General features: G+C 45.4%; 1 protein-coding gene across 1 annotated transcript in view; it reads right to left on the bottom strand.

Annotated features, from left to right (window-relative positions):
- Positions 1-12,798, bottom strand: part of JAK3 (Janus kinase 3) — a 200,923-nt gene that overhangs the window by 43,369 nt on the left and 144,756 nt on the right. The window contains exons 16-17 of the mRNA XM_063914414.1: positions 9,979-10,130; positions 8,115-8,265 (exon numbers count right to left, since the gene is read on the bottom strand). Of these exons, the coding sequence (XP_063770484.1) occupies positions 8,115-8,265; positions 9,979-10,130 (303 nt within the window). The remainder of the gene's footprint in view (positions 1-8,114; positions 8,266-9,978; positions 10,131-12,798) is intronic.

Raw genomic sequence — 12,798 nt, 5'->3', positions numbered from 1 at the left:
GTGGCAGGACTACGCTCTCATCCCTTGTCTCAATTCCCCTTTTAATGCATGCTAACACCTTATTTGCCTTTGTTGCTGCACTTTCACATTGTGTGTTGCCGCTAAATCTACTATCAATGAGCACCCCAAAATCCTTTTCTAATACAGTTTCCCCTATTTTTCCCCCATTTAATTGGTAGGTTACATGTTTATTTTTAGTCCCAAAGTGCAAAACTTTACATTTTTCCACATTAAACCTCATACCACATTTCGTTGCCCAAACTTCCAGTTTAAATAAATTGCTCTGAAGAGACTCCACATCCACATCTGACTTTATTACCTTACATATTTTAGTATCGTCTGCAAAAATTGACACTGTGCTTTCTAGTCCTTCTCCTAGATCATTTATAAATATGTTAAAATAGGATTTTAATACCTACCGGTAAATCCTTTTCTCTTAGTCCGTAGAGGATGCTGGGGACACTTCAAGAACCATGGGGTATAGACGGGATCCGCAGGAGACATGGGCACTTTAAGACTTTAAAAGGGGTGTTAACTGGCTCCTCCCTCTATGCCCCTCCTCCAGACTCCAGTTATAGGAACTGTGCCCAGGGAGATGGACATTTTGAGGAAAAATGATTTATTTTGATTTAAACTAAGGTGAGAAACATACCAGCTCACACCTCAAGCATGCCGTACAACATGGCATTTAACCCATCGCATGCAACGGCATGAATAACGACAGCAACAGGCTGACTATAAACGCAACACAACACGTGTGTAACCATAACCAATAGCTGCAGATACAGTACGCACTGGGATGGGCGCCCAGCATCCTCTACGGACTAAGAGAAAAGGATTTACCGATAGGTATTAAAATCCTATTTTCTTCTACGTCCTAGAGGATGCTGGGGACACTTCAAGAACCATGGGGTTTATACCAAAGCTCAAGAACGGGCGGGAGAGTGCGGATGACTCTGCAGCACCGATTGACCAAACAAGAGGTCCTCCCTAGCCAGGGTATCAAACTTGTAAAACTTTGCAAAAGTGTTTGAACCCGACAAAGTAGCTGCTCGGCAAAGCTGTAATGCCGAGATCCCCTGGCAGCCTTCCAGGATGAGCCCACATTTCTGGTAGAATGGGCCTTCACCGATTTCGGTAACGGCAATCCAGCCGTAGAATGAGCTTGCTGAATCGTATTACAAATCCAGCGTGCAATAGTCTGCTTGGAAGCAGGAGCCCCAATCTTGTTGGGATCATACAGGACAAACCGAGCCTCCGTTTTCCTAATCTGAGCCGTTCTGGCTACATAAATTTTCAACTCTGACCACATCTAGAGACTTCGATTCCGCTAAGGCGTCAGTAGCCACTGGCACCACAATAGGTTGGTTCATGTGAAACGATGACACCACTTTCGGCAGAAATTGCTGACGAGTTCTCAACTCTGCTCTATCTTCATGGAAGATCAAATAGGGGCTCTTGTGAGACAAAGCCGCTAATTCAGACACCCGCCTTGCAGAGGCCAAGGCCAACAGCATGATCACTTTCCAAGTGACGAATTTCAACTCTACCTTACGTAAAGGTTCAAACCAATGAGATTGCAGGAACTGCAACACCACGTTAAGATCCCATGGTGCCACCGGGGGCACAAAGGGAGGTTGGATGTGCAGCACTCCTTTCACGAAAGTCTGAACTTCCGGAAGGGAGGCCAATTCTTTTGAAAGAAAATTGACAAGGCCGAAATTTGTACTTTAATTGAGCCTAATTTTAAGCTGCTTGCAGAAAATGGAGAAAAAGGCCCAGCTGAAATTCTTCCGTAGGAGCCTTCTTGGATTCACACCAAGACACATATTTTCTCCAAATACGGTGATAATGTTTTGCCGTCACTTCTTTTCTAGCCTGAAGAAGTGTGGGAATTACTTCACTGGGAATACTCTTTCGGGCTAGGATCCGGCGTTCAACCTCCAAGCAGTCATACGAAACCGCGGTAAGTCTTGGTACACGCACGGCCCCTGCTGTAACAGATCCTCTCATAGCGGAAGAGGCCAGGGATCTCCTACAAGCAATTCCTGAAGATCTGGATACCAGGCCCTCCTTGGCCAGTCTGGAACAATGAGGATTGCATGAACCCTTGTTCTTCTTATGATCTTTATCACTTTTGGAATGAGTGGAATCGGAGGGAACACATATACCGACTGATACACCCACTGTGTCACTAGGGCATCCACCACTATTGCTTGAGGGTCCCTCGACCTGGAACAATATCTCTGAAGTTTCTTGTTGAGACGAGACACCATCATGTCTATTTGAGGAATTCCCCAATGACTTGTCACTTCTGCAAAGACCTTTTGATGAAGACCCCACTCTCCTGGATGGAGATCGTGTCTGCTGAGGAAGTCTGCTTCCCAGTTGTCCACACCTGGAATGAAGACCGCTGACAGAGTACTTACATGTCTTTTCGCCCAGCGGAAAATTTTTGTGGCCTCTGCCATTGCCGCTCTGCTCTTCGTTCCGCCCTGGTGGTTTATGTACGCAACTGCTGTTATGTTGTCCGACTGAATCAGGACGGGCAGATCGCGAAGAAGATGTTCCGCTTGTAGAAGGCCGTTGTAAATGGCCCTTAATTCCAGAATGTTTATGTGTAGACAAGCTTCCTGGCTTGACCATTTTCCCTGGAAATTTTCCCCCTGTGTGACTGCACCCCAGCCTCGGAGACTCGCATCCGTGGTCACCAGGATCCAATCCTGGATCCCGAACCTGCGTCCCTCTAGGAGGTGAGAGCTGTGCAGCCACCACAGGAGTGCGATTCTGGTCTTGGAAGACAGGAGTATTTGTCGGTGCATGTGCAGATGGGACCCGGACCACTTGTCCAACAGGTCCCACTGAAACACTCTGGCATGGAATCTGCCAAACTGAATGGCCTTGTAGGCCGCCACCATCTTTCCCAGCAACCGAGTGCATTGATGAATCGACACTCTTGCTGGTTTCAGAATCTGTTTGACTAGGTTCTGAATTTCTAGAGCCTTTTCCACTGGAAGAAAAACTCTCTGTAATTCCGTGTCCAGAATCATACCCAAGAACGACAGACGTGTCGTCGGAACCAACTGCGATTTTGGCAAGTTTAGGAGCCAACCATGTTGTTGCAGAATTGTCAGGGAGAGCGTAATGTTCTGCAGTAATTGTTCCTTGGACCTCGCATTTATCTGGAGATCGTCCAAGTATGGGATAACTGTGACTCCTTGCTTGTGCAGGAGAATCATCATTTCCGCCATTACTTTGGTGAAAATTTTCGGAGCCGTGGACAGACCAAATGGCAACGTCTGGCAATCCTGCACTGCAAACCTCAGGTAAGCCTGATGTGGAGGAAAAATGGGAACATGCAAATAGGCATCCTTTATGTCTACTGACATTATAAAATCCCCCTCCTCCAGACTGGATATCTCTGCCCGGAGAGATTCCATCTTGAATTTGAATTTCTGTAGGAAGAAATTGAGGGATTTGAGGTTCATGATCGGTCTGACTGAGCCGTCTGGCTTCGGGACCACGAACAGGCTAGAGTAGAAGCCTTCTCCCTGTTGCGACAAAGGGACCCTGACTATGACTTGATTTTGACACAATTTCCGTATTGCTTCGCATACCACCTCCCTGTCCGGAGGAGAAGCTGGTAAGGCCGATTTGAAAAATCGGTGAGGGGGAACGTCTTGAAACTCTAGCTTGTACCCCTGGGACACTATTTCCAAAACCCATGGGTCTAGGGCCGAACGAGCCCAGAACTGACTGAAGAGTTTGAGACGTGCCCCCACCGGTGCGGACTCCCGCAGAGGAGCCCCAGCGTCATGCAGTGGATTTGGCAGAAGCCGGAGAGGACTTCTGCTCTTGGGAACTTGCCACAGCCGGTGACCTCTTTCCCTTTCCTCTTCCTCTAGAAGCAAAGAAGGAAGATCCTCGCCCTTTTTTGAATTTATTGGGCCGAAAGGACTGCATCTGATAGTGGTGCGGTTTCTTTTGTTGTGCAGGAACATAAGGTAAAAAGGATGACTTACCCGCGGTAGCAGTAGATACCAGGTCAGCGAGGCCGTCACCAAACAAGACACCACCTTTATACAGCAGAGACTCCATCGCCTTCTTAGAGTCAGCATCAGCATTCCATTGATGAATCCACAATGCTCTCCTAGCTGAGACTGCCATGGCATTGGCCCTTGATCCCAAAAGGCCAATATCCCTCGCAGCTTCCTTTAGGTAGGCTGCAGCGTCCCTGATATAACCCAGCGTCAAAAGAATGCTATCCCTATCCAGGGTATCTATCTCAGATGACAAGTTATCTGCCCATTTTTCAATAGCGCTACTCACCCATGCCGATGCAACGGCAGATCTGAGCAGTGTACCCACAGTGACATAAATGGATTTCAATGTATTTTCCTGCTTACGATCCGCAGGTTCTTTTTAGGGCTGCCGTGTCAGGGGACAGAAGCGCTACCTTTTTGGACAGCCGTGATAGGGCTTTGTCCACAGTGGGGGTTGACTCCCACTTTTCCCTATCCCCAGAGGGGAACGGATATGCCACCGGAATTTTCATGGGAATCTGAAACTTCTTGTCAGGATTTTCCCTAACTTCTTCAAAAAGAGCGTTCAGTTCATGAGAGTGAGGAAACGTTACCTCAGGTTTCTTTCCTTTAAACATACAGACCCCTGTATCAGGAACAGCAGGGTCCTCCGTGATATCTAACACGTCTTTTATCGCCACAATCATGTACTGAATGGTTTTAGCCAATTTTGGATTTAATCTGGCATCACTATAGTCGACACTGGAGTCAGAGTCCGTGTCGGTATCCGTATCTGCTAACTGGGTAAATTAACGCTTTTGTGACCCCGAGGGGGTCTGAACTTGTGACAACACATCCTCCACGGATTTTTTACGTGCCTGGCTCTGAGACTCAGATTTATGTAATCTCTTATTTAACAAAGCCACATTCGCATTCAAAGCACTCAAAACATTTACCCAATCAGGAGTCGGTGGTGGCGACAGGGTCACTCCCACAGCCGTTTCTTTCCCTAATCCAGTCTCCTCCTGGGAAGAGCATTCAGCCTCAGACATGCCGACACACGTGTACCGACACCCACAAACACAGTGGGCATATAGGGGACAGACCCACAGTAAAGCCTGTCAGAGAAACACAGAGGGAGTTTGCCAGCTCACAACCCAGCGCTTATCCTGGTTCTGAAATCCCTTATATAAAGCCTCAGACCCGTTAGCGCTTTTATAATTACATATACAGCACCAAAATAACTGTGCCCCCCCCCCCCCCGTTTTGCACCATTACCTGTACAGCAGTGTAGAGGAAGGACCAGCATCTCTGCAGCTCTGTGAAGAGAAAATGGCACTGATGAGAGCTGTGAGGGCTAAGCACCACCCCCTTAATGGCGCGCTTCAGCCCTGCTATTTTTTTAAAAATATTTATACTGGCGGGGGTTCGGATTTAGTGCCTAGGCACTTAAAAACCACATTGCAGTCCATATTGAGGATTTTTATGTTGCCCAGGGCGCCCCCCCCCCCCCCCCGCGCCCTGCACCCTGTAGTGCCATCTGTGTGTGGGAGCATGGCGTGCAGCGCGCCCGCTGTGCGGTACCTCAAAGCCGTCACTGAAGTCTTCAGATCTTCTTCTACTCACCCGTCTTCTGACTTCTGGCTCTGTAAGGGGGGTGGGCTTTGGGAACGAGCATCTAGGCGTACCTAGCATTCAGACCCTCAGGAGCTAATGGTGTCCTGTAGCCAAAGAAGCAGAGCCTTGAAACTCACAGAAGTAGGTCTGCTTCTCTCCCCTAAGTCCCACGAAGCAGGGAGACTGTTGCCAGCAGTTCTCCCTGAAAATAATAAACCTAATAAAAGTCTTTTTCAGAGAAACTCAGGAGAGCTCCTCAGAGTGCATCCAGTCTCACTGGGCACAGAATCTAACTGGAGTCTGGAGGAGGGGCATAGAGGGAGGAGCCAGTTCACACCCCTATTAAAGTCTTAAAGTGCCCATGTCTCCTGCGGATCCCGTCTATACCCCATGGTTCTTGAAGTGTCCCCAGCATCCTCTAGGATGTAGGAGAAACAATAGTGACCCCAGCACAGAACCCTGCGGTATTCCACTGATTACTTTAGCCCAGGTGAAAAACATCCCATTAACCACCACTCGCTGTTCCCTGTTATCAAGCCAATTACTCACCCATGTACAAATAGTGTTTCCTATACGGATGTCACTTAATTTAAAAATCAGCCTCCTGTGAGGCACTGTGTCGGAAGCTTTTGCAAAATCCAGATAGACCACATCTACTGCGTTACCCTGGTCGATATTGTCACTTACTATCTCATAGAAGCTAAACAAATTAGTTTGGCATGACCTATTTCTCACAAAATCATGCTGGTTCTTATTAATAGCATGGGAGTTCTCCAAGTAATCCTGTATGCTGTCCCTTAGTATACTTTGCAATAGCTACCCCACTATTGATGTCAAACTAACTGATCTATAGTTACCAGGATGAAGTTTAATACCCTTTTGAAATATTGAGACTACCTCTGCTATACATCAGGCCTTTGGTACCATGCATGATGTAAGTGAATCAGCGAAAATCAGATACAGCGGCCTTGCTATTTCAGCGTTTAACTCCATCAGAACCCTAGGATGAAGTCCATCTGGACCAGGAGATTTATTAGTCTTCATTTTTTTAATCGCTCATGGACTACTCCCTCAGCCATATAAGTAATAAGCAATGGGCCTTTATCATTACTATTATTATTACTCACTAATCTCACCATCTGGTCCTCACTAATAAACACTGATGAAAAAAAATGTGTTCAATATTTCAGCTTTTTCTTTATCGTCATTTATCAAGAATCCCAATTTTTTAATGGTCCTATATTCTCTTTTTTTAGCCTCTTACCATTTATGTACTTAAATAATTTTTTAGGGTTAGTTTTACTCTCCTTAGCGATTTGCTTTTTTGTTTTCTATTTTAGCTGCTCTGATTTCATTTTTGCATTTTTGTTACATTCCTTGTAGTACTGGAATGACTCCTCCTTCCCGTCTGATTTGAAAGCTTTGAATGCTCGCCTCTTTTTATCCATTTCTTCCTTTACCTTTTTTGTTTAACCACATTGGTTTGAATTTAATACTCTTATTTTTATTGCTCATGGAGATGCACTTATGGGTATATTTGTCTAGCATCATTTTAAAAACATCCCACATTTTAGCAGTGTTCTTTCCCTGAAACAAAGGCCCTCATTCCGAGTTGTTCGCTCGCAAGGCGATTTTAGCAGTATTGCACACGCTAAGCCGCCGCCTACTGGGAGTGAATCTTAGCTTCTTAAAATTGCGAACGAAAGATTCGCAATATTGCGATTACACATCTCGTAGCAGTTTCAGAGTAGCTTCAGACTTACTCGGCATCTGCGATCAGTTCAGTGCTTATCGTTCCTGGTTTGACGTCACAAACACACCCAGCGTTCGCCCAGACACTCCTCCGTTTCTCCAGCCACTCCCGCGTTTTTTCCGGAAATGGTAGCGTTTTTTCCCACACGCCCATAAAACGGCCTGTTTCCGCCCAGTAACACCCATTTCCTATCAATCACACTACGATTGCCTGAGCGAAGAAAAAGCGGTGAGTAAAAATCCAAACTTCATAGCAAATTTACTTGGCGCAGTCGCAGTGCGGACATTGCGCATGCGCACTAAGCGGAAAAACGCTGCGATGCGAAGAAATTTTCAGAGCGAACGACTCGGAATGACCTCCAAAGTTCCCCAATCTATGTCCTTTAGTGCGCGTTTTAGCAGTCAATACCATAAGGTATCGATCTCTCTTGGGCTAAGTACTGTATTGCTCCAATAACACAGTGACAGACTTGTGCACATACAGATTCTTTAATAGATGCATGTAAATAAGTCCTACACCTGGCATCTAGACAGTCTGACCTTTAAGATTGGTGAATAAAATTTACTCAGACAAGTGATATTATTTAGACACACGAGTCATGCACAATAACACTCACTTAAGAGACCACATGTAGCAATTAAACATTTAACTTCATATCAATTATATGAAAGCTTTCCTGTCGCCAACACCCTGTACATTACAAACAGATCGCTTGTTCTTACCAGATGCAATAAGATTGTTGAGCTCTCGGATGATAGAGCGGAATGATGGCCGCAAGACTGGGCTATAAGACATGCACTGTTGCTCTAAGCTTGCCAACTCTATCCAGTGTGGAGCTGGAAGCTGCATCTGCTCCTCATAAAACTGCAGTTTCTGAGTGAACATATAGATATGATGAGAAAGAAATGAATAATAGTTTAAACCCTAAATGCTGGTTACATAGCAAGTAAAAGGTATAAGCAACTGTGATGTGTTTTGACATGATGGTTTACCGATGTGTACATGAAACTTGGTTACACACAGACATCACAGGCCTCAAAAACAATTATATTATTCTTCTACCCATAGTAAAACATGCTTCATAACAGCACATAAAGCAGAATAAGATAAGGTAGTAAGTATGAAATGTACAGTATATTATAAATGTGGTATATAAAGAAGAGACTGATGCAGTTGAACTGTAACAATAACGCTGTTAATTGCAAAGCAAAGATGAATATTTTCACTTGCAATTATCATGCATTGTGTGTCAGGGCTGAGCTAGTGAGCTTGGTCCTAGTGAAGGATTAGAAGCAAAGTGATAAATACTGCTTCCGGGTATGGACCTGGTACATGTAATGCACATGTGGTAAAGGGATGCGGTCAAGATCCCGCCGGACGGGATCCCGGCGGTCGGAATACCGACACCGGGATCCGGACCGGCACAATCCTGACATATTCTCCCTCTGTGGGTGTCCACAACACCCATAGAGGGAGAATAAATTAGTGTGTCGGGATTGTGCTGATCGGTATCCCGGTGTCGGTATTCCGATCGCCGGGATCCCATCCGGCGGGATCTCGTACTGATTCGTGGTAAAGTAGAAACAGTAGAACACATGCAAGAGAGTAGCCTATAAGCTACTAATGTAATGTAAAGCTATGGAACGTGAAGCATCTCACAATTTAGCAGACGCCATTGAAATGGGGGCTGCTTTTGCAATAGAAGATGGGAGAACGCAGCAGGTCTCTGTTATGGTCACCCCTAGATACATTCTATGGATGCTTGAAATTTGTGAATATCCCCAGAAAATGTCTGTTTTGGGGGGATATCCACAAATTTATTTTGATAAATATAATCCAAAGTGATGAAAAGCTAAGTGAGATACAAATAAAAGTTTTTGAAAGAACGCCCTGTAATCACTAAGGGCCTGATTCTCAACTGGGAATAAAGCAAAAAAGAGCATGTAACTGTGCATGAACCTTGTCAAAACCATGCTGCACTGCAGGTGGAGCAAACTGAAAATGTGCAAAGAAATTCAGATTTGAGAAGGGGCATGTCCAAACTACAATCTAAATTGCTGTGTAAAAATAAAGTTGTGTCGCATCTGTGGAACTTCATGCAAAAACAATCAGTATTTACCCTGCATGCAAAAAAATAAATGTATTTGCAGCCCTTGCATTGCAACATGGATTGTACAGGTGCACAGCAGGATTACCTACTTTCTAGCTGACCCATACAGGAGGAGCAGCCAGGCTGGCATAGCGGGGGGCGTGGCCTCAACATGGGTGGGTGATACAGAGGCGTGTAAGTGCGATCGCATAATCATGGCCCTGCCACCCGCTATGCAATGGTCAAATTACCTTCAATGAATAGCGGGGGGCGGGACTACAATGACGCAAAGGCCTCCTTGAACTGCCCACTATGAAGGACGACTGATGGGACTGCGGGGGATGAAACCGGATCCGCAAGACTTGCCTTCCTTTTTGGGAGGGCGGGAGCGCCACACGATTTTCACAGTCACATTTTTGACTTACTCCTACATCAGAATAAGTCCCATAGCCTCACTGTCTGAAAATTCTAAGCCCTTTACAACAAAGTGCTATTACCTTTTCTGGCTCCTCTGCATTTAGGGGTACAGTGCCATCATTAAAGATTTCCCACAGAGTGACCCCAAAGCTCCAGCAGTCAGACTCTAAAGCCAAGTTCCTGGGGTCAGACACACATTCTGGGGCCAACCATGGGATTCTCTCTAACAACACTGGAATAAAAACAAGTTTTATGTGATACTACCATCATAACTATACAGAAATTAATAGCATAGATACGTTTAGCAAGGATAAAATTATATTTACAACATTATCTGCTTTTTAACTGTCTTTATTTTTGGTAGAAATGTCCCAATGTGGTTGAGTTGCAGTTGTTTGTTGTTGTCTCTAGTACTCAATGACTTATATTTTATTAGTAAAACAATAGGTAGTTGTCGCTATTGGTGCTAGGTGAAATGCAGGCTATACGCAAATCAATATCACCTGCATGAGGGCAAACCATACTTGCCTATACCTCCAAAATTTCTGGGAGAGTCCCTAATTTGGAGAAGCTCCACTGGGCTCCCAGAAGCATAGATAGCTTTTCGGCATCCCTTCCATTCTCAAGTGAGAAGGCACACATGGTGGGGCTGGGCACTACGACACAATTAACAGTGCCACAACCGTAACAACCAGCTAGACTTCCCCAGATCTCCCAGAGCACAGTAGGAAAAAGTAGATAAGTATGATGTAATTACAGCTGACGCATCACATGCTGCTCTGACACAGTAATGCTGGGTACACACTATAAGATTTTGGGCAGTAATGCTAATGACAAGAACAATTCAGACCAATCAACACAATCCCAAAAACTGCAGATTTACACCATACACACTAAATCGTCTCTCTGACATTGGCCGGGATGTACTAAACGGAAAAAGCGGTAAACCTCCTGTTTACCGCATTTTCCTAATGTACGATCCCTCCCAGCATGCCCCGCGCCCACCCCAGTCACCCTGCGCATGCACTAACTGACTCCCGATGCCGCTGCGCATCGCGGAGGACAGCCCTTATCAGAAGAGCTGTCCTCCAAAATGCTGATTGCATATGTAAGTACATATGCGATCAGCATCGTGGCGCTGGGCGGCGATGTGCATGAGTACATCCCGCCCATAGTGTCTTTCTACAGTATACACTAGACCAGGGGTTCTCAAACTGTGTGCCGTGACACCCTGGGGTGCCTCGGGACACTTGCAGTAGTGCCTTGGATTGGTGATCCAGGAGCAATTTTAATTATGTATGGTCAATGTAATAGGCAAAACCAGTGCTGGTGGCTGCCAATCATAAAATATGTGGCCAAACAGAAGCAAATCCTGTCCCTCACCACATAGCTGAACCTAAGGATAACATATGAACACAATTTACTTCATTATTAAAAAAATTTTCTCTAAATTTCTTAATAAAAAACTTTTGGCCTAGGGGTGCAGTGAAAAAAATTCTGATACACTAGGGCGCCCTCATTCAAAAAAGGTTGGGAACCACTGCACTAGACCAACTGTCAGATCCCAGTGCTGCAAACACACTACACAATTATTGGCCCTATCTGAAAGATATAGCCATGTCGAGCTAAGAATCACATAGGGTGTACATCCACTCTAAATGGGTGTGGTATAGAAGATCTACAATCTCTAGGTCCACAGTCATTAGGTTGACGTGCATTAGGTAGATACTTACAAAAGGTCAAAGCAGAAAAAGGTTGACAGGTACAACAGGTCAACACCAGAAATGGTTGACACAAAAAATATCGACATAACTTTTTATTTATTTTTTTGGTACACCATCAGAGCATAGGGAACCCCAATTAGTATACCGCGTCCTGCTGCGAAAAACTCTTAAAAAGTGAAAATATGTGTCGACCATTGCCAAGTTGACCATTTGAAGACGTCGTCCTTTTCCAGTGTCGACCTATTGTCACTGTCGAACTAATACATGTTGACCTTTTGTCAGTGTCGACCTAATGCATGCCAACCATATGGGGTCGACCTATTGCTTGTTGACCTAGATATTGTCTATCTAAACATTGGAGCCCCACTAAAGACTCCCTACAGCAGGGCTGGCCAAACCGGTCCTCGAGATCTACCAACAGTTCATGTTTTCCAGGCCTCCTGGAGATCTGTAGAATTGTCAGTTAGGAATGAATGCAGCACATCTTAATTAGTAATGACTACACCTGTGCACCAGCTAGGTGGTCTGGAAAATGTGTACTGTTGGTAGATCTCGAGGACTGGTTTGGCCAGCCCTGCCCTACAGTATCTGCTTTTCTGAGAATGTGTGTAGCCCCCTGGTCCCCCTGGATGTGTTATATTTGAATAGACTCATCCAAAATGGCGACTTCCAGTATAAGATTCCCTAAGGTGGGCACCACTTTGTCAATAGGGGACCAGCAGCTCTGTCTGGGAGTGAACCAACATTTAGAGATGTGACGAGGGACAGAGAGTGTTTGGCGGGAAAAAGCGCCCAGAGGGGATAAAAGGAGCTGATTTGGTGCAGAAGAGATTTCCTGTAGTGATGGAGGGGAAGGAGGCTGACAGTGCAGTCAAGGTCAGACCTGCCTGGTTGTGTGGCTTTTGGAGAGCAGATGCTGGGGAGCAGGATAACGGTGCAGATAAACCATGTGGTGGCTGGGCAGGGGGCTGTAGTAAGAAGCAGTACACCTCTCTGCCGCATAGAGGGCCATGAATCAGATTCATATGCTGAAATTATTCTATTTCCCTCTCTATTGGTGTCTTATTGCAATTTCAAGTGATTGTGTATTTTCAAAGTCTATCGGCGGGATGTAATGCAGTGCGGGATGCCGGACGAACTCTGACTTTTTTTAAAGGGACAATCACTTAAGTGATT

This window comes from Pseudophryne corroboree, chromosome 1, assembly GCF_028390025.1.
Source record: "Pseudophryne corroboree isolate aPseCor3 chromosome 1, aPseCor3.hap2, whole genome shotgun sequence".
In the NCBI taxonomy this organism is placed as follows: domain Eukaryota; kingdom Metazoa; phylum Chordata; class Amphibia; order Anura; family Myobatrachidae; genus Pseudophryne; species Pseudophryne corroboree.
This window is presented reverse-complemented; position numbering and strand designations above follow the sequence as displayed.